The sequence below is a fragment of the Drosophila gunungcola genome (assembly GCF_025200985.1).
Source record: "Drosophila gunungcola strain Sukarami chromosome 3L unlocalized genomic scaffold, Dgunungcola_SK_2 000009F, whole genome shotgun sequence".
Classification (NCBI taxonomy): domain Eukaryota; kingdom Metazoa; phylum Arthropoda; class Insecta; order Diptera; family Drosophilidae; genus Drosophila; species Drosophila gunungcola.
The window spans coordinates 566,641-593,970 of NW_026453181.1; the positions used below are offsets into that span (position 1 = coordinate 566,641).

The window sequence follows — 27,330 nt, forward strand, 5'->3', positions numbered from 1 at the left end:
GTAATATGGTCTGCATCCTTTGGGGATCGTTTTGTTGATTAAATTGGAACATTTTTAAAATTTTAACCAGGTCTGTCAATACCTTATAATATATATAACTGAACATTATAAGCATCATAGTAGATCTAGCAGTGTCTGAGGCGAAATAATTAAAGTAAATGGGTAATGGGTATCTGATTGTCGAGGCCTTCTTTTTGTTGTTCTTTCTATGGCGGCTGCCACCAAGTGACCTCTTGAACCCACAGACCAACAAACCAAAATCAGAGACGGCCCAGAACAACGTAACGATACGCTAAACGTAACGTGACGTGACGAGGACATTAAAAGCAGAAACACCTGGAGGGAGCACCTGGAGACTGCTCCGCCACACTGCCTTTTCTGTCATTGAGGTGCAAAGTTTACCTCATTAATTCATTAATCAATGTGTCTGCACCCTGGCCCTTGTCTGTATCAGAAGCAGGGGATTGTGCGTGTGAGCAAGTGCGTCTGCTTTGTTTTGGCACTTTTGGACGAGCAGCACCTGAACATAATGGCCTTTGTTCTACGCCTCGGCGGTGGGTGGTGGGCGGTGGGCGGTGAAAATGGGTGGGCGCGGTCGAGGGGCGGTCGTTGCAAGCCCAAAAAATAGTGGGAGAGGGGGAGGGGGAGGGGGCATGACTCGACGACTGCGAAAACTCGAATGAAGATTTATGCTTTGCTCCAGTTACCATTCACCATTAGCCGAATAGCCTCCTTCTGCCCTTCCCTTACCGCTTTTCGTCAATCATCTCCGTTTGCTAGTTTGCTAGTTTCGTTTTCGATTCCGATTTCATGGCTTTTACACGCGCTTTAGGGCCAAAGAAAGCGAGAAAGCGAGCAGAAGTAGGGTGAAATTTATGCAACTCACTTCCGTGGGAACTAAAAAGCCATTTACGCAACACAACAGCACAAAACTTAATTTCCTGTCCTATTCTGGCCAGTCCGCTCCCCAGAAAGCCACCTCCCCAGTGACCTGCAACATATGCCGAAGATCATTAACTTGTCGGTGGGAGGGGGTCCCCCCGCAACGCCCCGTTGGCAAATGGGGTGGCGAAGTGGGGCGAAACTATGGCTGGCTGGATAAACTGCAATTTCGTTGCAACACCTGCGAACTGCTTAAGTTCTACCAAAAGCATCGCCAGTTATGGCCATGGCAATAAGCTTCATCCTGCCCTCCGGCGGTGTAATCCGAAAGATTTCGCCCTTTATGAGCCTGTTTGGTATCGTGTTCCTATGAGTCAGTGCATCAGTGGGTGTGCTGCCGGCGCATAACACTTAAGCAACATAGCAGCGGGCCAGGAAGACATAAAAGTCCAGCCGACAAAGTAACCGAAGTGGCAAACCTGCACCAGGGCCTCAATCCAGACAGGTAAGTGAAAATACGAACGGAATATACTAATTGGCGGTTAAGCAATGCGCATTGGGAATTTTGTATTTTCTTGTTTCTTGTTCGATATTGAAAAACTTTAAAAGATTCTGGAGAAAATCTTTTAAAAACACTACAAGTATAATTACTTCGGCAGACGGTTAAAGAACCCAGCCGATACTAAATTATTATTGTTGTATTTCTAACAACAATGCATATCATTATAAAAGTATAATTGTAAAGCCTTATACTTTGTTATTTTTTTTATAAATAAAGAAATCTACTACTACTATAACTTCTTTTTTATTAGTACGAGTATGTATCAGTACATCGGTCAGTACTGATCATTAATGTAATATCATATATGTTTGAAACGGTTCGACCACTCTCTTTTAGGCAGTATCTGATCTCCACATATGTTGTTATTCATAACGAATACATTAAATTCTTACTAACAGTTTACTTATCCGTGTCTAAAAAGTATTAGATATTTATCAACCTTTTGTTGTACAATTACTATGACAGTAAGGTCGGCAAAAAGTACTTAATTAATATTGAATTTCTATGTTTGGGTTATTTAGTGTAAATTTAATGTTTTATTTCGCTTAAAGCTTTTGTGAGAACTAGGTATAAAATATTTTACTTATGATAGCCGCATTTAGGCTTACAAAAACGAAAAACATGTTTAATTTAAAGAAAGTTGCGATGTGTTAAGAAAATACTGAATAAGAAAATGTTAACCTAAAGTAAAGTAATTTACAATTTATTTTATACTTCCGCAAAGAGATATCTGCTTTAGGCTACGGACAAATTTGGTCGCCTTGGTGTACTTGAGTGAGTGAAAAATAAGACACAGGCTTTTGGTGTGTGTGCTTTGCTTAAGATCATTTATGGCAGAATTATGCATATTTTTATTACACTCGACTTGCATAAATTCAAGCATTATTGCACTTTACGACCAGCTGCTGTTGCTGTCCTGCACTCCCCTTTCAGGTGACTGGCATGCAATGCCAGAATCAAAAGCCACAGACAGACAGACATTAGGGGGCCAGGGAAAGGGCTCGTCATCGGACATAGAAGGCATAGATTTTTGCATGCCTTGGTCTGTCACCGGGGTGTCCCTGCTGCAGCTGTCCTGGCTGCACTTAAATACCTTCGTCCTTCGTCCTTCGTCCTTAGGCCCTTGCACACGACTTTTGTCGAAAATTTCTGACATTCGAATCGCTCGGCACCGCCCCACTCGCCCTACCAAAGATGTTTGGCAGGCTGCTTTGAAATTTAGATTTTTATGACTTCTACGGGGGGATGGATGCTGATGATGAGAGTGCTGAAATTGGCTTTCGTCTATTAGAAATTCACAGTTGGGCATCATTTGCCATATAAACTGTGGAAATATGCTAAAATTTTGGCTTGTAAATGCACAGGTATTCTTGGGGGTGTGCCGTGGCTCCCATAAAAAGGGTTAATGGCCATAGAAATGCGAAACTTGTCAGCAGGAATTGCTGGGGAAATTATTGAAATTCTTTTAGGTGTTGTTTGCCCTGGTCCGTCCTGTTGATATCGCCACTCGAATCGGATGTGACAGCATTTTACTTTTATTTCTATTCCAGCTGCATAATTTCCACCCCCTTTTACATCCCCTTCTAAGTGTTGGTTTACAAATGTGGCACGCTTTTAGGCTCGCATTATGCCAAGTGTTTGAGTGAGTTTCGAGTGTTGGGTTCGAACATCCTCACACACCCAGACCCACCTATGCACTGCCGACTAATGTGGCTGCAAAGTTACCGTGCCAACTTCATCAAGGGATCAAGGGAAAAGTGTTAGGCAAATGAGATGTGATAGTTTTCGGAGAATTAACGTGAGAAGTTTGGAATGCGAGACTTCTGCTGGGTTAAGGAGGCACCTCTGCCTTTTATCGAATTGCTTTTAGGTTCACTTACCGACTCTAATTTAATGTTCGCCACAAAGCTTTCGATTGAACGGAGCTCATTAAGTATACGCACTGTTGGCAACTCGCCAAGCCAACACATAACTCTTAATGCCTCTGTCCAGGGGGAATTTGTTGTTTTGTTCACATAATTCCATTGAAAGCCATTTTTTGTTCAATCGAATATTGTGTTCGTAAAAAAATTAAAACATTGCTTAATGATCACAAAAAGTTGGAAATAAAATGGTAAACGATTGCAGATTATATATCGCAAATAATGACACGCCCGTCCAACGGACACCCGCCAAAGCTTAAATCCCTGGCACATTAAACGCTTTTTAATTCGATTTTTATACCCGTTACTCGTGAGTAAAAGGGTATATTGTATTCGTTGAAAAGCAGAAGGAACTGTTTCCGACCCAATAAGGTATACATATTCTTGATCAGGATCAAGATCTGTCCGTCTGGCCGTATGTCTGTATGAACGTCGAGATCTTGGAAGCTATAAAAGCTAGATATTTGGGATGCAGATTCTAGTGTTTCCTAAGCAGTGCAAGTTTATTTCAAAACGGAGCCACGCCCACTCTAACGCCACAAATCGTGAAGGTATGTACTGTCACTCTGAGACATGTTAGAAGGTTGGGGTTGATTGTTGTGTGTACGTTTCGGTCATATCTATCGGTAGTCCCAAAAATTAGTTAAATCGAGCTATTATTTTAGAAGCTATGGAGCTTTTGAAGTTCTCTGCTGCCCCTCTGCCGCTGCTTAGCCACTGATCCACCTAAACTTCGATTGTTTTGTATGGAATATTATTAGGTTAAAGTTTGTTGGCTAAGTAACGGGTATGTAATAGTCGGGAAACTCGACTATGGCGTTCCTACTTGTTTTGCTTTTATTCAGCCGCTGTTTGTTTGCGTCTTTGAGGCTATTTTATTATTTGTTGCTGTCGCCGCTGCTGATGCTGAAAATCATTGTCCAGCCATTGAAAATAATTTAATATGCAAATTATTATAAATGTGCATCACTTTGCAGAGTAGTTTTAATAACTGCAACTGTCGAGCCAAAGCAAAATCTGCAAAAAAGGCTTCAACAGATTTCACAGGGCCAAAATCAACCGCAATCGATGAATCGTCCCGGCTGGAAAGGCGTGCTGAATATATAAACAAATAAATAAGTGAATAAATATTCCCGTACCCCACTCGAAATTTGAGCTGTTTATATCGATGCATATATTTTATATACACATGTTTTTTATGCACTTTAGCGAAAATTGTTTAAATACGCTCAGGGCTTGGTCAAAAAGTTGACAAACTCTCTGTTGTTTTGGCTCACTCTCCGGGTATTTCTCTTTGTTTGTTGACACAGTTTAAGTGGCCATGGCAAATGTGCAAATGCGTATTTTAAATGGTTAATTAATAGAAATGGTTTATGAGCCGAAAAGCGAGCTTGCCTTGGGCGGTGTGGCCAAATGATAAAGTGCGTGAAGCTCTGATGGGTATATTGACATGCAGAGTATATCTCATAGATATCGCTGCGGACGGAAGTCCAACTAGTGACGAATTGCACCGAGTTTGCGGGAGAAGACTACTGCGCAGAATAAAGTATTGGGTATGATTGTCCGATGAGAAAACATTATCAAAATAAGTTAAACATAGTTTATCAAGTGTCAATTGGTTAAGGAAATATTGGGGTAAAACTCAAAATTTAACAATTTAGGAGAGTAGTAATTACATTTTTTTAAGATTTTTACGCTAATTTCAATTGGAGACTTTAATAGTGTTATCTGGGAAATAAACCCTGCAGAGGGTATTATAATTTCAGTCAAAAGTTTGCCACTCTGTGATGATGCCATAACCGCCAGCTTGCCGAGGCTTCCTTCCCTTCTTGTTTTTATCTTAAGCGGCATGAACTAAAAAAGTTTTGCTTGGCAACGTTTTTGAAAACCTGCGAATAATGAAACAAACATGTGCTACTTTAAAATACTTCATTTAAATACACTTTATTGCTTTAATTTACTAAGCCCAACCATTTCCAATTAAAGGTTTTGAAAAATGTTAAGCTTATATGGGCTTTTTCTAAGACACTACAAAAAATTTGTATATATTTGTTTGCAACGCAGTGAGGGAAACATTTCCGACCCTATAAAGTATATATATTCTTGATCAGCATAGCTAGGAGAGTCGATCTAGCCATGTCCGTTTGTCCGTCCATTTCTACGCAAATTGGTCTCTCAGTTATCATGTAGCTGCCATAGGAACGATCGATACTCATATATTTCGAAATTTAAATGTTTTAAAGATGCTTTATTTTTGCAATAGCTGCAAGGTTATATATACATCATATAAGTTAGCTTAATTTAATATTAGTTTTAAAAGTTTAATTTTTAAAAAGTAATAAATATTTTACAAACACTTTTCCACCAAATTGGTGATGCATACTTTTAGGAGGAAATTCTTGCCCAAGCTGGTCTTTACTGAGAAATGTTGCATTTTTGTTGCTTAAAGGTGCAGAATGCATTCGAATGGTTTCAGAGGCTGAAAAACAGATTTTTGCGATTTATTTTCTCATATCTGATTCAAGAGTATTTATGACTTTTTTTTTATTTTTGATTTATTATTTATCCTGTGGCAGCGGTCGGTCGGAGTCTCCTCAAAAAAAATAGCGTCAGCCTACTATTGGCTGTAAAAATACAAAAAAAAAATTTCAAAAGAGTGTACAAAAAATAAAAAAAAATGTAATAATTCTACAAATTTTGTATTTATACCATATATGTGAAGAAAGCGCGATTGGCATTTAACAATATATTTTAACGACTTAAAGCGCTAGTTTAGCTATTCTGTTGTCCGTTAAATAATATAGATTTTCAAAAAGTCGTAGAACAAACATTTTTTGTAACGACCTGTTACTTATTCCAGGACTCTAAAAATAGTCCTTAACATTTTTTGTTAACTGTTTGTCAGACACCCAAAAATTTACATATTGAGATATATAACATATATATATAAAATACATTATACTTTTAAATAACTTTTGAACAAAGCATCGTATCCACGCGAAATAAAAAAATAAAAATTTAAACTGTGCTAAAAAAGTTGAGTATTTTTTGTTTAATTTTATACTAAGCATCGGATTTAATCAAGTATGTCGTATTTCCAAAAGGAGAAAGTGGTGAATTTTGCCAAGCCGGGCCAAAAGTTTCAAATCAATAATCATTTTTAGTAGGTCACTTTCACAGCCCTTTCTCCAAAACCAATTCATGTTCGTAAGGTCTTGGTATGCACACCATTTGTTTTAAGCGACACCTTTTATTGGTGTTCCATCACAGCATATTTTCAATTTTTCGGCTATATTTTGTCTTCTCCCTTGCACACACTCTTGGTGCGCATCGTCACTGCATGTACTGCTGTTCATAGTGATTCAAATATTATTAAAATAATTAATCAAATTGCATCCGCCCACAATGCCAATAACAAACTTTTAATTTATGTACGATGGAGCAAAAAAGTTTAAATGTTGTTTAATTAAACCCCCCGAGTAAAAATTATTTAGAACTGGTAAAAGAAACGAACGAAAAAAAATACGAAGACGGGAGTCCATTAAATTTGTAAAAATCGTTTGATTGTGGAATATTTTGTCTGTTACTTGTTATGTGTATATTTTGTAATTAATTTTGCTCTATGTATATTCATTAGTACTGCTACGATTTGTTAAGACTCGTTGCTCGAAAATTTTGATTACATACGGAGTATTTCTTTTGACAACTATTGCTCTCACATTGTGACTTGCCGTGTGTTTGCCAAGTGCCACGCCCAGTGGCATGACAGGCACGCGCCTTCCATTTGGCACAACTGCAAGCCCTCCCTCGAACCCAACCCCCCGTTGTTGGCCTCCCCCTGGCAATGTGTTTGCGCTTTAATTGAATATAAATGTAAATTAATGATGCAAAAATAATTTTTGCTTCGAGGCTTACCTCGCTTTTACCCGCTTTTCTGTATTGCTTGTTTATATTAAAGTATGCGCGTACGTGTGTGAGGAGTCCTCAAACTCGCTGTTTTTGTTGCTGCATTTTGTAAACATTTTCATTTGGCAGCGTTTTCAGCTTTTACAGGCAGTTATGTAATTAATTTGCATTTAACTAAATTTGCATAAATAAATTCGCAGGAATTTAAGTGGGTATAATCTACCTATACCAAGGTATATTTGTAAAAATACTTTTTCACTTGTAGTCGCCACGAGTATAAAATTTTAAATCAGACAAAAAAGAGAAAAGACTGTCTCTCAACAAGAGCTTTAACAATTGAATTTTTCCCAGGATGATCCAGAAAAACAATAAAAACATCTGTCGATTTCTATATATATATATTTAATATATATTTTATTTTATTGTTTGTTTTCCTTTTTATTTTTTTCGGTTTTTATCATTTGTTGTTATAGTAAAAGTTGCTTAGCTTGCGGTTTTAGTATATTACAAAATTATTTTAGTGAATAACTTAAAAACATTCATAGAGAGTAGTGGTTGTAGTAGTCGGAACTTAGCTCACAATCAAACGATGTAGTTCACAATAGATAAATGATGTTCGTCTGCCTGTCCTGTTGTTCTCCTCATCCTGCTTCTCATTATCAATTAGTTTGGTATCAAAAATGTGTGTAAAGGTGTGTAACTGTGTCCAGAGTGTTGCTATGACTGTTGATTTGGCTGTGAGAGTAGAGGCAACCGCTTGCATTTCATCCTTAGACAGATTGAGGTTAGGTTGAGCTCAGTTTGAGGTTAGGTCGAACTAAAAATGTGCTTGGGCCAGGTGGCGGCGACTGAAGAGCGCTTAAGGTAAGCCCGTTAAGGGATTTACTGGCATTATGGAGGTTTTAACTGTGGTTTCTGCTGTCCTTTACTCAAGTACAGTTGCCTCCATTCTCCAAGAGCTCGATTCAGTTGTCTGTAGCTTATGATCAAATGGTGTTATCCTTATATCGGGCTTTATTTTAAGTTTCTTTTCTGGGGAATGATTTCTAAGATTTTTTTGGGGCCTGTTTGGGGTTGTGAATGGTTGGTTTCAGCTATATTTATCCGTATTTTACGATATTTATATGTTTGTATGCATATGTATAAGTATCTATGTGGGCCTGTTGTATGTATTCCGTTTCATGCAGGGCTTATACACAAATACTGATGATGTTACTAAGATGCCGGCTATGTTAGTTCTCTTTGATTGATGTATGGTATGTATGCTTCTTCCTCCATTTACTTTTTGCTCCTGTGTCCTCGTCTTCTTTTCAATATGTAACTTTGCTACTATGGCTAACGACAATGCAACTACAATTTTTGGGGGTTTTCTAACGACACATTTAAATACTTTTTGCAAACTGCTCTACTTTAAAATAGTTTTTGTTTTATGTTTTAATCATATGCAATTCGATTTCTGCCTTCTCTATCTTTCATTAACTTGCGCACTGCTTGCCCCTGTTCCTGTTCCCATTTCCGTTTTCGTTTCGTTTCGTTCCCGTTTCCAATTCCGATCTCTCTTTGCTCGGTTCATTTCCGTTTCCGCCAATAGGCTGCCCAAAAAAGTATGCTACACGTTTCACTCATCGATCCTCAACTATGTCTTAGTGTTATATTTTGCCTATAGTTAGAGTATTTGTTTAGCCTACTCCCTCGATCCTCCTATTGATAGCTATGCGTTTGTTCATTATTGCTTTTACTTTTACGTTTGCTATATTACTCATATATATATCTATTAATATTAGTTTTCCTCGGGGCATCTCGCAGCTTCTCTCAACGTCCGCTCAGGGTTTCTTTCGCTTTGAAAAAATCAAGGTACATACTAAAAATAGTTAGGTTTGTTTTATCGCTTTAGGTAGGTTGTGTTTTGTTTTGGTTTCTTGTCTCTCTCCATTTCCTCGTTCATTCACTTCCTCGCCTTTCCTCGTTCGCAAAATAAATACTTTCAATAGAGGGCCTAAGAACATATACACATATCTTGGTACTACTAACGTGCTACAGTGTTCTCTGAGTGTGCCGGTGTGTGTTCTGTGTGTGCTACTTTGCCACTTTGACAGCCTCCAATCTGGATTCCAGTGGAGGTTCATTGCCTGGTTCTCGAGATGCTTTTGAGTGGACGAACAAAAGGTGTCTTTGAGGCATCTACAAAATGGGGAAACAAGTTAAACGAGCTAATTGGGTCAGTTTTAAAAAACTTATTAGTTTCCTGAATGGAGTCCTCTGCATCTGCTTTTTCTGCACCAACAAAGGACCAAAGTCAGAGTCGGGCAATGCGGAGCGGGAAACTGTTACATGCTCATAGACGGATAGAAGATTGAGCCACCAGTGGCTGAAAATGGCCAAAGCCGGGGAGCACAGACTCACTTTAAAGCTCTGCTCTGCATTTCAAATAGGATTGTTGTCGTGCCAGCAAAAGTTTGGCCAAGAAGCCCGATTCATTGGCTTAATCTGCGCAGACTTTGGGTCAAGTCGTTGCAGCTCTTTATCAGATCTATATCCCCAAGACACCTTTGCCCCAATGTGCTTTTCCAGTATAATTGTGTATTTTTGTTTTTTAGCTTTAATTAGATTATTTTAGTTTAGTTTTCGCTTTCGTTTAGTTCCTTTTTATTACGCTTTGTATATGTAGTTTTTGAAACTATTTTCCGACTTTTTTATCGTTCTATCGCAAGTACATTTTCCAAAACCGTTTTTGTTGTTTGCATTTAATTAAATTATATGAATACATTTCCCTCTGTTTTTGTGTGTGACTTAGTTTGTCTTGTGTCTACCCGCCAGTTGGCGAAACTAATTTCCAATTGGCGAGCCAAGGAAGGAATGTTTTCGTTTTAGTTTCCTTCCGCTGGCCTTTGTAATTGTGCGCCTTGTTTTTGCCCAGTTCCCCTCTCTGGCTTTTCCCGGGCAAGAAGTTTAATTAATGTGCCAAACAAAGGTAAAAAATAGGCAAAGGAAAAATGTGGCCAGGTTGCTATGACAAAGGACAAAGCGGGCGAATCGAAAGCCAAACTATGAGGACGATGTCGGTTGCTCATCGCTCCTAATTAGACCTAGTTGGGGCCGCCAACACGGCTGAAGGCGCTGGCATTCAACTGGAAGGGATGGGATGGGATTCCAGGAGAGGAAGGGAGGGGTCCATTAAAAAGTTGGCCGACAAGTGGGAAAACCTCAAAAACAGCATGGCCCATATATAAAGGCCGCGCCTCTGGCTGCCACAAAGTTTCACTTTTTTTCCGCCAACAGGCCAAAGTTTTGTCAGTGTGAGTGCCCGAGTGTGTGTGTGTGTGTGTGTGTGAGGCAAACTTTTAATAGTTTAGCGCAAAAAAGTGTTTTCTTTTTTATGTTGCTTTTTGTTTAAATGTTATTTTGATTGTTTCAACTTTGCATTTGCATTTGCTTTCTGCTTACGCCAACTTGTCTCTAATCTTAGTTACAGCAGTTATCCTAAAATATATATATGATTTGTATATATAGCATGCGACTACTCTCGATCGCTTTAATGGGGCTTATCATCTTTCGCTCTCGTTCTTTTGGTATAAAAATGGTTTTTCTTGTTATCGCTTCATGCTTTGCTTTATTTCTTTTTTATTTCGTTTCTTTAGTTTTGTATAAAATACTCACATTCACATTTACAACTACGAACCACGTAACTACTTATAGATGTATGGTATTGTATATATAGACTTTATAGTATAGTTATCGTATGTGTATATATAAATTTACTTTTTGTTTATGTCGTATGTATATGGTATATTTTTACTACTTCGAGCAGATCTTGGCGGCGCCGTCGTACATTGCTAAATGTCCTCTAACTGTCTATCTGTGTCCAACTATATATGTAGAGACATAGTGAGACATCCAATCCTACGCCTAGAGCTGCTAGAGCTGATCGAGAGCCATACCTAATCACACACCCTGTATAATGCTTAAACTCCGCCTTTCCGACCTTTCGACCTTTCGACCTTCCGGCCTTCCTGCCTTGCAATTCCGCATTTAGTTTCCCGTTCTCCGTCCGCTAGAGTATATTTACAACTTAGGTCTAGGAGAGTTATAGCCTATCGTGTTAAACGTAGAAATATTAGTAGAACGACAGCGAGTAAGAAAGAGTGGAGGCAACACTTTGAGTGTATTGAATATTTATGCTTCTTTTCCTTAATTTCGTTTTGTATCTGAAAGAGCAGGTAGATTTGCATTAGGTAACTGAATGAAACTTAGGATTAAAGCGCGAGTGTAGTGTTGTCAGAATAAAATAAAAATGAGAAAATTGCATGTGCAAACTGCAGTTGGATTGGATTAAGAGCTTTCACTTTGCTTATCCTAGCTGCAACCTGCTTTTAAATCAGCCTAAAATATTTATAAAATGGTGTGAGGACATGATTCTCATAATATTAGTACAGAATCTCTATGGAAATCGAGTCTTAGTTATCGCTTTTGTCATTAATGAATTTCCTTTCGTAGTCTTTTGCAACACAGAGTTAGTCTTTTCTAAAAATTACGTTAAACTAAATCATTTTCTTTCGCATCTCTCTCTCGATTCGCTTCTTAAATGGACGTATAAGTTTATGCATGCTTGTGTTGTGTTTGTGTGATGTATTTATGATTTTTTCGCTCGAACTTAGTTCCACCTAGAGCTCGGACTAAACTTAACTGGGGAGGGATGAAGGGCCTGATGCGCGTTCCTCTACTTGCTACTTGCTACTTGCCACTTGATGCCATTTCCCTTCTACGATTGTTTCTTGCAATGCCCAACAAAACCCATCAGACGCTCAAGCTTTACATAAGTCAGACCCTATATGTATACATAGATATCTAAATATAGGTGTATGGTTTATATCCGTTATGGTAGAAGGAATGACTGCTCCATATATATGTAGTCATGGTGTATATCTATAATATCTATAATATCTGTATCTTTTACAATTTCGCATTTTGTATATTTAATAACGACAACAACAACTAATTATTGCTTTTCGGTTTTTTCTCGACATTGTTTTGCTTGTTTTTGCTTGATTTTTTTTTTTTTTGTTTTTTTGTATTTTTACTTTTGTTTGTATTTTTTCCAGCTTAGACTACTTAAAAAAATCATTAATAATTTACTAAAACTCTAGAACAAAATCAACAAAACTGTGGAGGGAGGAGCATAAATAAGCGGGCGTCAGGGACCAGCAGGTGTACGGGGAGGGGTGATCGGGAAAAGCTGTTATATGCTAGCTTATTATGAATATTTCATGTTGTCCTCCTCTGCGCAGAATGAAAATTCTGCTGCTATTTGTATCTGTAGTAGGATTAAGGATGTCATTTGCAGTTAGAGAGCTGTAGCTCTAGTTGAGTTGCGTTCGCTATTTCAGTACACTATTTCCATTTTGTTTTTGTTTTTCACTGATTTCCCATCTGTTCTGCAGCTGTATGGTTAGTTAAGTGTGTTGAGACGGTGGTGCCTGTGATTCCCGCTATCGCCGGGCCCCTTCAATTCCCTCACGTCCTGAGCATGAGCAGGAGCCACCAGGACGAGGCCCCCAGCCAGAGCAGGCAGCTGACAAACTGGCGCCCGCTCCCGCGGCTCAGACCGTGCACGTCGGTCGCCGAGCTGCGACTGCTCCGCGCCGCTCCCTCGATGATGTTGTTGTTGTCCAGCTCGTGCAGCACCGGCAGCTCGCTGAGGTCGGAGGCGGGCGGCTGAGCGGTCCGCTCGGTGGGCGGGGCCAGGGGCCGCTTGGGCTTGCACCGCCGGTGCTTCTTGTAGGTCTTGGTCACATTTATGCTGTAGCCCTCGAGGAACTCGGAGCCCTGTGGACGATAAGAGCAGAGGAAATGGCAAACATTAGCGGGCTGCGGCTCTGGATCTGTATATAATAAATAACGACATTAATTAAATTTTTCTCCTTTCCCAGCGCTGTTTCGGTTTTTGTCCTTTCGAGACGGAGCGAGCGAGCGAGCGCGGAAATTGAAAAGCTTATTTATGCCGTTGACAGTGCAACAAAAACGGAAAAGGACGAAAGCCAAGGAGGAGGGATACTCTTTCCACTTTTCGAAATACCGAAGTTGTATTTAGAACTTATTTTTGTTTTGATATCTCAGTTTTGAATTTCTTCTCACTGGTAAGAAAAAATACTAATCTAAATATTTTGTACTTAATTTCAACATTTTTCGTTTGATTTTAAAATTTACAATTTTTTATTTGACTATTTTCGGAATTGCTTTTAATATCTGAAAATTTAATTTAAATTTAAACCATATTTGGATCAATAAAATGTATTTATGTAAAAAGGAACTAATTTAATTTCCAATATATTCAGCATTAATTAAAATATTTAATATTATATCACGCAATTTAATAAGCATTGTGTTTAAAATTATAATTAAATATTTAATTTAAATATTAAGTATTTAGTTTGAATTCAATAGTCAGATATTTATTTTTACTGATCCACTTTTTTATCAGTGCTAGAATTAGATTTCGTATTTAAGACAGACCTGCAGAAGTCTTAAAACATTGTTGTAAATGGAATGGATATATCGAAGAGTCTAAACAAGATACCACAGAAAAGGTTTCAACCAAAACATTTTCAAAACAGAGATGCAAAGCGTTAAAGTGAATAGCACCCAAGCTTAGGTAAAATCCTGGTACAATTTCAAAACAATGAAGCTTCAGAGCTAGTTCAACATCCACTCTTCCCACGCCCACTCGGTGTTTACTGCTGGAGTCCCCAGTGAATTCGCCGGCAAAATTTTGTGTTTTAATTACGCTGAATAAATTTGTGTTTATAAATAGGTGCGAGTGGTGGCGGGCAGATCCTGGGACTTGTGCTGCGGTCAAATATTTTATGCCCAGTCGAAAATCTAAATCTAGCGAATGTCTGCATTTGTGTGGGGCGGCATCGGCGGTTGGCGGACGGTGGGCGTGGCTGACTTCATAACGAGTGTTTACTAATAATATTATGCAAATCGTGCGACGGCCACGACGACGAGGATGGCAGAGCTCGTTGTAGGTTGTTGAATTTTTGAAAAGGCATTTTGTGAATCGTTTTGGGGGCGATCAGGAAAAGTCCGAATAAAAACCTGAGCTGAGTGGAATGCCATAGAAGCGACGGACGTATCCAGGTGTGGGCTTCAGAAGAGTTCGCCTTCTTGCCACAGACAGACATTTTAATTGAAAAGGAATGTGTGTTTGTTTGTGCCACCGCCGCCGCTGTTGTTTCCATGGCCATTCAGGTTGAACTGTATAAAATGTGCAATTTTGTTTTATGCATAAATTTGGGACTTTAATGGCTCACTCTTTTCCCATGCCCCAAAGCTGGGCCATAGATTTTCCCGTGTCTGTGTGCAGAGATTGACATGCTAATTAGGTTGCTCTGCTCTGGCCTTTTTTTTTTGGGGGGGGGGGCTCCGCTTTACCGGTTTGATAGCCAAAGTAGGCCCAAAAAAGTGTGCTACCATATTTTATATTATGCTAATTAAGTTGACCTACAGCGAGGGCTTGCAAAGCAGTTGACACTAAAGTCTAAATTGCTCTGTACGGTGCTCCGCCTCAGCCATACTTTATGTCAATCAATCAGTTTCCAGGGTATTTCTCAGTTGGTAGGTGTCCGGAATCCGTTGAGCTGAGTCCCCAGCCGATTGCTCACTGAGCCCCATCAGCTTGTCAGTCGGAGATCTTTTTGTGACCAGGAACTAGGCCTTCCGACTCACCGAGCCCCGGAATCTGGGGGCTTTGTGAAAACTAATCACACACAGACTTCTTTACTTCTTTGCTCCTTTGTCACCTTTTTGCCGCTGTATATTTTCCGCTACATTTAACTGCCGTTCACCTTTTGGCCAAACACACAGCCACACGCAGAACTATGGCATTTTTTGCCCGCTTCCCTGCTAATTTGGGCGCTTCGAGGGTTTTTACAAATTCGATGGGCCTGTCCGTCAAGTGGATGGCGGCAGGGGCGGCAGATCTGGGAGAGATCTCACCCGGGTCCGGTTGAGTTGCTCAATGAATTATTGACTAAAGGACAGCGACAAAAAGTGGCAGAGACCTAACTGAACCGAACTGAAGCGGCCAGGCCAACAACATTTAACGCAATAGCACGGAAAATCGATGGCAATTCAAGCGTTGATAATTTCCGAAGCCAGCGCCACTGGCGAAAACACAAAGTGAACGGAGTCAGTGGCATCAAAACGGCAACAATTTCCAACTTAAGCAATTTCCCGCAATTTCCACAGTGCAAAGCAGCATTAAAGGCAGCCCAGAAAAGAGAATGCGAAAGAATCATGCTCATATGGGAGCATTCAGTCAGTCGGTCTAAACCATTTTGAACGTGAATTAGAGCCAGCTGGCTGGGAATCGTCCTCCGCCGCTTGGTCCTGTTCTCAGCTCGGCCCGCTCGGCTCGCTCCACTGTGTGACCCATTAGAATGATCGTTGTCGAAGTCGTACGTGTGCTGGCCTGATATATGTGACTCAGTCGAGCCAAAGGGAAGCCCACTATCCACTATACACTATCCACTATCCATTCTGCACTCCACACTCTACGCTCCAGACTGCCGTAAAGTGGCGCCTAACAAACTCGAACGAACGCCGCTGCCCATGGCCGCAATGCAATTGATTGCACTTTATAACGTGCGGTTTCCGGTAGACATTACCCGCATTTTGCCCCAACCGATGGATGTGGGATGTGAAAAGTGGAAAGTGGGGGATGTGGGATGGCCCTAATGTCTTTTCTGCTTTAGGTCCCCCCGCTCGATGAATAAATGAGCACTTGTCTGCGTCCTGCTCCTGCTGCTGCTGCTGCTCCTGCTCCGTGTGGGTGGGGCCATCAAATGGCAGCAAGAAAAATTATCCCAGATATTGTCTAGCAATTTAGCTGATTAAGCTGATGGATGTAAAGCAGCAGGGCGAGCGAAATGCTCCCTGCGATTAGGGCCAACGAGCGTAGTGAGAAGGACGAGATTGAGATGCCCAGATAGATAAAAAGGGTTAATGTGATTTCGACTGTGACAGAGCGGATTGGGAGATTCGCCATCTAGCTGGAGCACTCCATCTTCAGACCATAGCTGGCAAAAAAAAAATAGAAACGCGCCACAAACCGAGAGGTCGGTCTTCAACTTACCGGCACCACATGATTCTTGGCCCCCCAGCAGATGGGCTTGAAGCTGCCCTTGCGTGTGGCCTCCTGGAACTCGCCAAATTGATTTTCCCAGTCGTAGGATATCAGACGTGCCTCCAGTGTCATTCCGGCCAATTCGGGTGGCGATGATATAAGCACGGGGTTCGAGTCGCTGCAAGATAAGAGAAGGAGACAAGAGAGCGTTAGAGGGCGAGACGCTAAATAACATTATTAACTTTATTATTATTGTCAACTTTGATTAGGACTTAAAATTTATTACACTCGCAAAACGAAGTGGAGATGGAGGGCGATGGGCGATGGGCCCCGAATCACTCTGCCACCCCGAAAAGGCGCTTTGCCAGCACATTTTCAACTTTTACCCCCAGAATCGAGGGGTCCTTGCGGGGTCCTTGCTCTCGGTAAGTCCTGGCAGATTTGCGCTCGGATTTTCGTCGGCAAAGGCGCGCGCTCAACAAAAACTTGAGCTAATTAATCTTTTAGATTTTCATTTGTGACGCGTCAAATACGTTGTTACAATTTCGGTCTGCCAAAGCGAAATAAAAACCGCACAAGGACCGGCACAGAGACCTCGAGGGGAGGAAAAACCTAACAAATGGGCCAAAAGTGTAAAACCTCAGCGCCAGGCAATCAGTGGCGTAGTCCGGGGGGTTGCGAACCCCCCGACCGGAAAGCCAAGGGAGATGACTAATGGATTGGCTCATGGAAGTCATTTCTGTGGCTCCGTTTGTTTGCTGATTATTCAATTGTGTCAATGCTGCTGCTCCTGGGTCTTTCTCCTATAACAAATATGTATAATCTGGCTGTTTAATTTGATTTCTGTTTTTACTCAGGATTCCCTATTTATCATGGTTTTTCAAAGGCTTCGAAGAAATGTGGCTTTTTTGGAATCAGACTGGAAGCGATTTATTGTCATTAGTTGCCATCAGATTGTTCCGATTTTACAAAAGAAGGAGACGAGAACACATTGATAAATGGAACCGAAAGATCCTTTTATGTATCCCAGATAAGCAGTAGTAAAGTGAAAGTCCCCAAGCTGAATTGGTTTAGAAAAAAAGCATATAAAGGTTGTATTTCACCTTCTGTAAATCCCCTTCCTACTTTGGTTAGGCTATAAATTCTTTTGGCTAAACTACCGGTTGGGAGTTAGTTATCATAAGACTAGATGTAACTAGATGTTGTGTATATCATTTAGTGGTGAAGCTTCTTCAAAGAATCTAACAACAAAGTTACCAAGACAAAAAATTAGTTTGAATCAACGTTTAATTACATTTATTTTACTTATAAACTCTGTTATTGGTAAATCTTTTTGGAAAATAGATTATTGCCAAGTGAAATCCCTTATCCTTTTGGGTTTTTAATACTGACAAGCCTACAGCTGGCTAAACTACTCACTGAAAAGTAACTCTAAAGAGTTTACTTTGTAATCCCCTGTGAAAGATAATCCGTGCCATGACTTCACCCCTTCTGTGCGCTACACCCCTGGCCGGGATGCTGTGCAATATAAATTCCTTCTATATATTCATCTCGTCTCATTCATTCCCTCCATTCATTCATTTCGCTTCGTTTCTTTTCGTTTCGTTTCGTTTGGTTTGGTTAGGTTTGGTTAGGTTGGCCCAGCACTGTCTGCCCCTCGACATGTCCGTCCGCCCTTACAATTAGGCTAATTAATTTTGTTCTTTGCCGGGCATTACGAAAAATGTTGCTTTAATTTCATAGAGCCCACACACATAGCGGGCTACGGGCTACGGGCAACGCACATTTTCTTTGTGCCCTCCTGCGAGTTGTTTTTGGCGGCTGCCAGAATCCTTTGGAAGCCGCAAACAAATCTCTTTTAATTAATTTATGATTCCACTCAATCCGCATCGAGGGTTGTGTCTGCGATAGTCCGCTCCGCACGGAGAAAGGTGCTGGCGGGGAGGCAGGAAGGCAGGGGTTGACTCTTGCGGCGGGAAAACCAGGAGGGCGGAGAGGGGTGGAAAGTGCCGCTGCAACAGCCGCAACAATTTGCGGTTGGAAACACGAAAAATATTAATGTCTGCGGATTGATTGCAAAACCTCCCCCTCGCCTGCCTCCTCTAATGGCGCTGGCCACTTGTGCGAGTCGTCCGCATGTCCATGTCCATGTCCGTGCGGTCCGGTTCCATGTCCTGCGTCCCGCAATAATAATAATATAAAATAATATATGGCACCGCCCTTCCCCGACCATCTGTTTTGCGGCAGTGCAGTGCACTAGAAAAAATTTACTCTAAGTGCTGTTTTGTAAGTAGAATTGAATTTATGAAGGCTACAGCACAACATTTTACATTTTAACTAATGTCAAGAGTATGTGTAGAAGGAAAAATTAATGGTTTCTATATTATGTAATAGTTTGAACCAGGAGCAAACATTTCAGTATCGATACCATGTTACTACGAACTCATAAAACCCTTTAACCTTTTATAACCCTCTGCATAAGAAAAAACTGTAACCTAAGTTGCAATTTATTATTATTATTATTTCTTTAGTATGCATCATAGCACTATTAGCAAAAAAAATTCTTGTGTAAAGACATGAGACTACAAAATTCTTATTCCATATTAAAATATTGTTTGAATATTATTAATATTTAACAATAATATAAATTTAAGTAAGATAGATTTTCTAATTAAATTTTTCTATAAGATATTATAAGCCGTAGTCAAAAACCACAAGCTGTAAGGTAAAGGCTGGGAATCGCACAATTCAGTTGAGAATTGTAAAATTTTATATTTGTTTTGTAAAATCATACAACTAGAATACTTTGAGTGGTGATTAATTTTCCAATGATTTCTCTTTTTTTTTATCTTTTCCCCAAATAATTGTTAGAGAAGTCTTCGATTTATTTAAATGTAAAACAAGCCAGACAAGTACTTCGTTGGCCAAACATTCTTCCTCCAACTTATTGAGTCACTTAGTCACGCGTTCTTGTATCTTGAAGATGCTTCGCATTTCTCGCTGTGTATCTGCAGTGCGGTTCATTGGATGGCAGTGGGGGGAGGTTGAGGGCGGGGTGCAAGGTTCGCTTGCTAATATATCCGGCCTGCATGACCGTAACCGAAGCTGCCGTGACCTCCCACACACACACAATAAATATAAATGCAGTGGAAACCCCCACAGATGTCGGTAATGTAAAAACGGGATAACATCCTAGAGAGGATGTTGCCCCGCCCACCACTCACCACCTACCACTCGCCACTCGAACGCCCCGCTGTGCGGCATCAATCGTCGGCGTTTTAGCCTTATCGCCATTGACTTCATTGGCACTCAGTATAATTAAAATGATGGCCCGGCAGCAACAGGAATGCAGCCAACTAGCCAGCAGCAACATTCGGCAGGACAAAGGATCCGGATTTGGATTGCGAGTGGGAATGGGAGTGGCAAGGGCAGTGGGAATGTGAATGGGAATGGGAATGGGATGGAGAGTCACTGGTTTGGCATTGTTGATTATAAAATCCAATGGCACATCACAATGCCAGGCCCGAAATGCATTTCGAGCGGAACCAGCTCTAGGCCATGGTCATGGATTCCACAGCAGCAACTCCAAGCTCCTGCTGCACTTCTTGTGCCAATCCGCATGCACATCCATTTCCACACCGCCTTCCAACTGCAATGCGCTCTGCAATGGGTTTATTTATGTAGCGTTATGACGACGCCGCAATTCCGCAAAGGAGGCGGAGGCGGAGGGGGGCGTGGCACAGTGGCTGTAATGGAAGCCAAGTGTATGTTTGTGAGCATTTATGACCTCCCGTTCGCATGGGGGCAGAATTCAATTTTGAATCCGAATGCAATTGCAATTGGCATAACGACCAAATGACCGTTCTTGATGACAAATGAAAACTTAAATGGCCAGGGTCGGGGTAGCAAAATGGATATAAGATAAATCTGCCTATTTGAATCAAGCAACAGAAAGAGAAAGTCCAAATCAAGTTAGCTTTAAATCAAAGCTAGTAGTACTTCGACATAGTGGGCAGCATTAGTTTTATTAAAATTTACACACGACACTTAAGATTGGAATACTTTTATGACTATGTACATTCAAAGTGCTTTATTCTTGCGAACTAAAGTGAGATTGAGAAAATTAAATCAGCATGTTTAACATAATAATGCCATAATAATGAGCCTTTTGGTGTATGGTATTCTCAAGGAAAGCAAAATAAAGTCACAAAGCCGTTTAAACATCAACGAGATTTCCTTTGCCTGGATATTAACTAACTCAACGCAACTTTTTCGCAACTTAAAAGTGTAAACCCAACAAGATGAGAAGGACACGCCTCGCAGGATAATTGCGATGAGCCACGCAAGGAGTATCGATAACAAAGCGAACGGAGCCGCAAGACCAAAAATTCCGTGTGTGCAACCAAGACATCCGATATGCAAGGACGAAGGCATGGCCGCGAAGGAGAAGTCATAAAGTAATAAAGGATATCATCATGAGCCTTAATGAGGCTCCCTTTTGGGAAGAGGAGGAAACTGGGCACAAAGAGGATATCTATATCACTCAGCCCCAAACAATTAACGAAAGCTGCGACCCAACGGCAAGCACTATAAAATGAAGCCAATTTGCGTAGCTCAACAAACAGAAAACGCCAATAAACAAAGGCAGTCAGTCGGCCGGGAGGGGAGTTGAAAACAACAGAGGAGACGGAGAGCGGGAATGGAAATGCACACAACTTGAATAATTACTTTGATTTTAATGCCGGCACCAGATCCAGGCCAGTGGCGAGGCAGATACAAACGCACGTACAATTAAAATTAATTTCAGTGGCCATGGCAAGTGCGTAAATTGTAAAAACCACTATCACATTATTTTTTCTGGTTTTCCCTTTTTCCGACGCGCTCGTTTCGCTTGGCGCTCGAAAAAGCGCACCCGAAATGGTCGTCGGGCCGCAAGGAAAAATCAGGCAACAAAACCCCAAAACGTAAAACGTAAATTAAGCCAATAACGGGGCAATCGGCCCGGGCATCGTAGCGATTCAGGAATCAGGCACTGGCCAAAGGACTCGTGAACGGAATGAACCGTGTGCGAGTATGTGGCGGTGAGGAGACCGCCCATCGGGCGCATGATCAATGAAGCTGTGCGGTTCAGCAGGTGCACTGAAAGAAAGGGGCCAGTTAATCAGTATGGATTGTGGCAAAGGTATATTCTAATTGTTTCGACTTAAATACTAACTGCAATAGGAAGACAACTTTTGAAAAGATTTATGCATGTAGCTTTAAATCTGATAGAAAAGATTGCGAAGAAACGGACGTGGATTGACTCTCCTAGTGCTGCTGATCAAGAATATATATAATTTATTTATTTCCGTGATTTGTAAAAAAATATGGGAAACATGCTGGTAGACAATTAAAAGGATATATGTGCCTCTTGAATCAGGTGGGCCCTAATCAGTACGCCTTTTGAAATGTCTTATAGTTTACTCGATAGCATTTGAGGGAGAAGACCAATTTTGTGAAAAGAACAATGTCAAACTATTTTAAGCACTCTAATGTTAAAATTATTTCAATAAAAACAAAGGTTATATAAATTAATTCTAGTTTGGATGTAAGTATAATACGCTGAATTAAAAGAGCAACGAAATTGTAACCTCCTTACGAACTACCAACTTCCAGAATCGTTTCTCACTGTGCTGCATTGCATTTCCCAGCCAGGCGATGTCCTGTTGCTACTGCACATCCTCGCAGACACCCCTACACCCCTGCACCCAAGAACCCGCCTTTTGCCCCCTCCCCGCACGCATTGTGTGCTTTATGTCCTTGGGCCCCGACGCTCGCTAACGACTTCAATGAGTTTTGCATGACGACGACGACAACGTGGTCCAGCCTTCTGATGGGCGCCCATAATTCTCCCCCACATCCGCACATCCGCACACCACCCGTCACCCTCACAACCCCCTCCCCCCTCCCTATCGGGCTTGCTCCATCATCACCAATCTGGTTATTGTGTCGCATCTCGCCCTGACTCTGACTGAGTGTGTCCGTGTGTTGGTCAATTGAGCCACAGTTGAACTGCAAACAATTTTGGAAACCCCTTTGATACACTCGCCGAAAATCTGTGCGTATCAAATTAAATTGAATTTCAACCACAATAAGCACAGAGACAGAGTCGAACGAGGACGATAAGGGGCGAGGGGCAAGGGCGAGTGTGATTGGGAGGATACCGGCTGGCATTTGCAAGTGGCTTATAATTACATTAGTTGCAGACCAATTGAGCCTCAATTTGGCCGCCCGATGCTGTTGGCTACGACCTGTGTGCATCATTAGCTTATCATTCAGCGTGGCATGCCAAATCGAAACGAGCCACCGGTTGTATATAGCCACTGTTGTGTGAATCAGGAGATAAAAACCATCAATTTTGTTCAAGGATTTTACTGAAGTGTAATGGAATCGAAACTGCTGAGTATAATTTAATGAATGTGCCAAATATGTAGTGATAAAATAGTTATAACATATAGGCGTGAAGATTTTATAATGGCATTTTACAGTCTAAAACCTGCATTTGGCTCACATAGTGTATATATATTTTGTTTTTATTTTGCGACTGTCTTTTCTGTGCTTGTTTAATTGCCCTAAAAGGATTGAAAACTTCTGAGTGCACAGGGGCCACTCTATAAATGAACCGCATGTACACAGTTCCCTTTCCAAAGGCACAACGATGTTATTGTTTCGCATGTGTTCGTTTCCTATCATTGTTTAATTAAACCTGATGCGCACAACATGCGGTACCTGCGGGCCATCTAGACATACAACAAATAGGAGCCGCAGTCCTTGCCACGCCCCAACCGCCCCAGCCGCCCCACTGCCCATTCAAAGTTGGGTCTGTTGAATTTCCATCACCTTCAGTCGCCAGCCCACCGAATTCGTTCGTTTGTTGCCGTTCGGGTTTTCATTATGAATTTTAATCCTCATATCGCATTCGCACTTTCGGTTGCAGGAACTGTGGGTTTCGGACCCGGAGAAGGGGCACAGAGCCGTAGCCGGACATTAAGCGCTACAAAATTGCAGTGGCCATAATAACTGACCGACAACAATAACAGGAACAGCAACAACGCGGACCGGCAACGTATTAAACAAACAACAACAAGCGCGTGAAACAACAACGGCAACAATAGCACAAGCCGAGATGGCCCGAAACAAGGCCTGAACCCGTACCCTTCCCGTACCCTTCCCGTACCCTTCCCGTACCCTTCCCGTACCCTTCCCGTACCCTTCCCGATTCCGGCCATGGCAGTCCCATAACGACAGACAATTGCAAATGACTTTATCAATTCATGTCGATTTCGGGTACACGCAGTTCAGTTCAGATGTCGTCGGGCGGAGCGGTGAGGAGAGGAGAGGAGGCCGGTGTTTGGCCGGGTCCATGGGTCCATGAAGTGGACATTGTCTGGACAAAGGGCCAATGCATGCTCCCTGGGCCTCCGCTCCACAATCACTTACAACAAAAAGCTGTAAGCAGACAAAGCCGCTAGATGATGGGTCTGTGTTCGCCCGCTTCAATTGTCCGGGCTTAGTGGCATGAAATGCGTTCGAATATGATAGGATCCGGCCCGGTTTGTTGAATTTATTGCAGGTTGTGGAGATCTCGGCCAACCCTTTGCGAAGATAGCGATTGGTATTCCTTTATATTCGTCCCATCTAAAACCAATCAGTCGCAAATACCTAACTAACACTTTCAACCGTGGCTTTTCATCTTACGGCAATCGCCGTCTCGACTGTAACTCATTTACGTGGCCTTGTTTTCCGCTCCTTACTTTTTGCCCACCTTTTTGCCCAGGCCAACAGTAATCCATTTATGCCGTTTACTTTGATTTGCGGTGGAGAGCTACGGCAGACCGTAGAAAATTATCTTTGATTTGGCTTGATTCGATTCGGACCTGGCCTTGTGTCAATAGGAAGTGATTAATAGGGCGTGCCTCGTCCTTGGCTCGAAGACTCTGGCTTAATTTCGACTAATTTTCAGCGCACGCTTTAATACAATATTTATGGGCTCGTGCTGATTCATCCCAGACCGATTGGGGCCGCACCACCAAAGCCATCGAAGAGTCAAGTGCAGGGTGGGGGTTAAAGGACCCTGAATGGACCCTGAATGACGGCTGAGTGATGGCTGAAAGGGGGACAGGGTGGCAGGGTGGCTGGATGGCAGGGTCCTGTTCACTGTTTATTTAGCACTTGACGGTAATAGAAATCAATATTTTCTAAATAAAAGCGAGGTCTCTACGGCGAGGTCGTGGATTGCTGCTGTCTCGTAATTTATTTTTCCACATTCACAATTCTCAATTAGAGCAGAGCACTGGGTGCAGTGCTCAGTTCATTTTCCGATTGTTTGCTAGGCAAATACTTCAGAATTGAGAATACCCGAGTACGGCAACGAGGACCCGACCTCTCGTCCTTCCACTTTCCATCCTGGCGCTCTGTTTGGCTGCCACTGCGAGTTCGTTAGGTGATTTGGTTATGCAACAACATCATTAAATCACCAATTACTTTAGTCAACAGAGGAATAAACCGAATTTCCTTATACACAAGTCGACAACGTAGAGAGGGCGGAATGAAGAGTACGGGTCGGAGAATAGGTGAAGTGGGCGAGAGAAGCTACAATGGATCCAAATTAAATGTGAAAAGCGAGTAAATTGATTGGAAGAGCTAGGGGAGCTAACTTTTTGGGTTCAATCTACTACAATTAATTATCCAATAGTGCCCGTGCATATATCTTTTTAGAAACACACTCGCGCGGCCCTTGAAACATATTCCTTTTTATTCCTTTTAAGTACTCTTTTTACCTTTGCTAGCCACTTACAGCATTCGAACCACTGAACGATAAACCCTCGGCATAATGGATTCCATTTCCCTTTGAAATGTTCCTGCTCTCCATGGTACATATTCTTATTCGGAATGTGTCAATTTTCATTAGCCCATGATCGGCACCGGATTCGGATCCGGATCCGTAATGCGCCCACCCAGGACTGTCCATGCAACTTTGATGGGCAGAGGGGAGAATATGAAGTACTTACGTTGCCAGTTGCTCGATGCCAAGCGAGTGCAACACTGTGGGCAGACTCGGCAGTGAGTGACACGTTGTCAGCTTCTTCTGGCGTGGATAGTAGAGTGTCAGCACCGTGCAGCTTTCTTCCTTCATGGTAAGTCCACCTGTGCGAAAGGAAAGAGAACAGCAAGTCAGACGAAATGCATAAGAAATGCAGATGTGAAAAACAAAAGCAGGCTTTCCCCGAACCCATGCCCAGCCCGTAGAATGCAAAAATTGTCACCGAGAGAATGGACAATTTCCTGGCTGGCTGGCCAGGTAAGACCTCGTCCTGGTCCTCGTCCTCGTCCTCCGGCTCAAGTCGGCTGGCTTGGTTGGCTCGCAACAAAGGACAAAATTAAGCGGCCGCTGCAGCTGGCAGCCCAGTAAAGCAGCCAAGACGCCATCATAATAATATTGCAAAACGGAGACAGCGTTGATGCTGATGGCTGGGAACAGAACGTCGTCATTTGCTGCCTGCACGGGTGTTATTTGAGTTCCAGTTGGGCGCCGCTTTATTTTTCCGGGCGCACGCCTCACTGACTTGCTCACTGTCTTCGGATTTATTTTGTTCTGTTCCATTCTGTACGTTGCAACATCGTTACGTTTGTCTATTAAGAATCCGAGTGTCTCTATTGAGAGTTGTCACCCGCCTCGTAAATCCCCACTCCCCCATTTGTTCCCCCTCGTCGGCTGAATTGTGTTTGAATTTGTGCAAGCAAGCAAGAAAGTCAATTTACGTTAGGTGCTTTTTTATACCATTCCACGGGGAAAATAATGGGACTGTAGTGAAGTGGTTGGTACTTGCGACACTGGCATGAACTTTGTAGGACTAAAACATGTAATACATTTGAAAAACCTTTTAAAATAAAACGAAACATTGCAATGACTTTTTGTAGGAATGAAATAACAATCAAGATCAGCTTAAGTTTTTAGTTTTTAGTTTACTTTACGTTACTAACTCAATTTTTAAAAGACACTTTGTGTACTAATATTCTGAGATTGCTATCACTTCATCTATCTGTCTGGTTGAATACATGGATCTCACTAACTAACGAAAACAAGTAGCTCTCTCCCACATATTCCCCTAAAAACTAACATTGAATTGAATTCCAGTTGGTTCACTATCCTCTTCCCCATCCTTCAAAATCAGTTCTTTCCATTATCGTTGTCTGTTGTGTCAGCTTCACATTTTGCCATCTTCCACTATTCCAATCTCATTAATAACAACCTCTATCCAGACTCCACTTCGCTATTGTACCGCATTGTCCATTTCGTTGGAGCCCTGAGCAGCTGTCACAACAGGAGCAGACCTGGACTGCACTACACCCATTACACCCACACCCACACCCCACACCCTCTATAGCACCTGTATGCCACCCCATCCCTGTGCTAAGTGAAATGTTTCCCTGTCTTGGCTTATGTATTTTACAATGACGTGGCTGCTCTGTCTTCGCCGGCAGGATCCACCTGCTCCTCCTGCTCCTCCTGTTCCTCCTGCTCCTTCTCCTCGAAAGTGTGGCCGTCGCCTTTGTCTTGGGCCTTCGTGTGCAACGGTTTCTCGCTCAGGACTCGGGACTCAGGACTCTCCTCAGACCGCCGACTGTCGCATATCGTTTGGCTGATTTAAATGTGTCATAACGACGATTGCTCACCGTTGCCACTGCCTGTTTACACAGCCCCCCCCCACACCCCCCTGTCCCCCGCCACCTCCTGGTAACGCCCCAGCGCCATCGGCAATTTCATAGAACATTTTCGCTCACGACAAAGCTGGCTTCGTCGTCCTTGCCTTGTGCAATTTACTGAATTTTGTGCAATCTTTATGGCTGTTTGGGTCGGGTGCACCCTCTTCTGAGCAGAACTGCACCAAAAC

The 27,330-nt window shown here is 41.9% G+C and overlaps 1 protein-coding gene across 1 annotated transcript in view; it reads right to left on the reverse strand.

Annotated features, from left to right (window-relative positions):
• Positions 1–7,657: 7,657 nt before the first annotated feature.
• The window catches only part of LOC128259670 (MOXD1 homolog 2), a 116,680-nt gene continuing 97,007 nt past the window's right edge, over positions 7,658–27,330 (reverse strand). The window contains exons 10-12 of the mRNA XM_052992198.1: positions 25,447–25,582; positions 16,406–16,574; positions 7,658–13,095 (exon numbers count right to left, since the gene is read on the reverse strand). Coding sequence (XP_052848158.1) covers positions 12,784–13,095; positions 16,406–16,574; positions 25,447–25,582 — 617 coding nt within the window. The 3' untranslated portion in view covers positions 7,658–12,783. The remainder of the gene's footprint in view (positions 13,096–16,405; positions 16,575–25,446; positions 25,583–27,330) is intronic.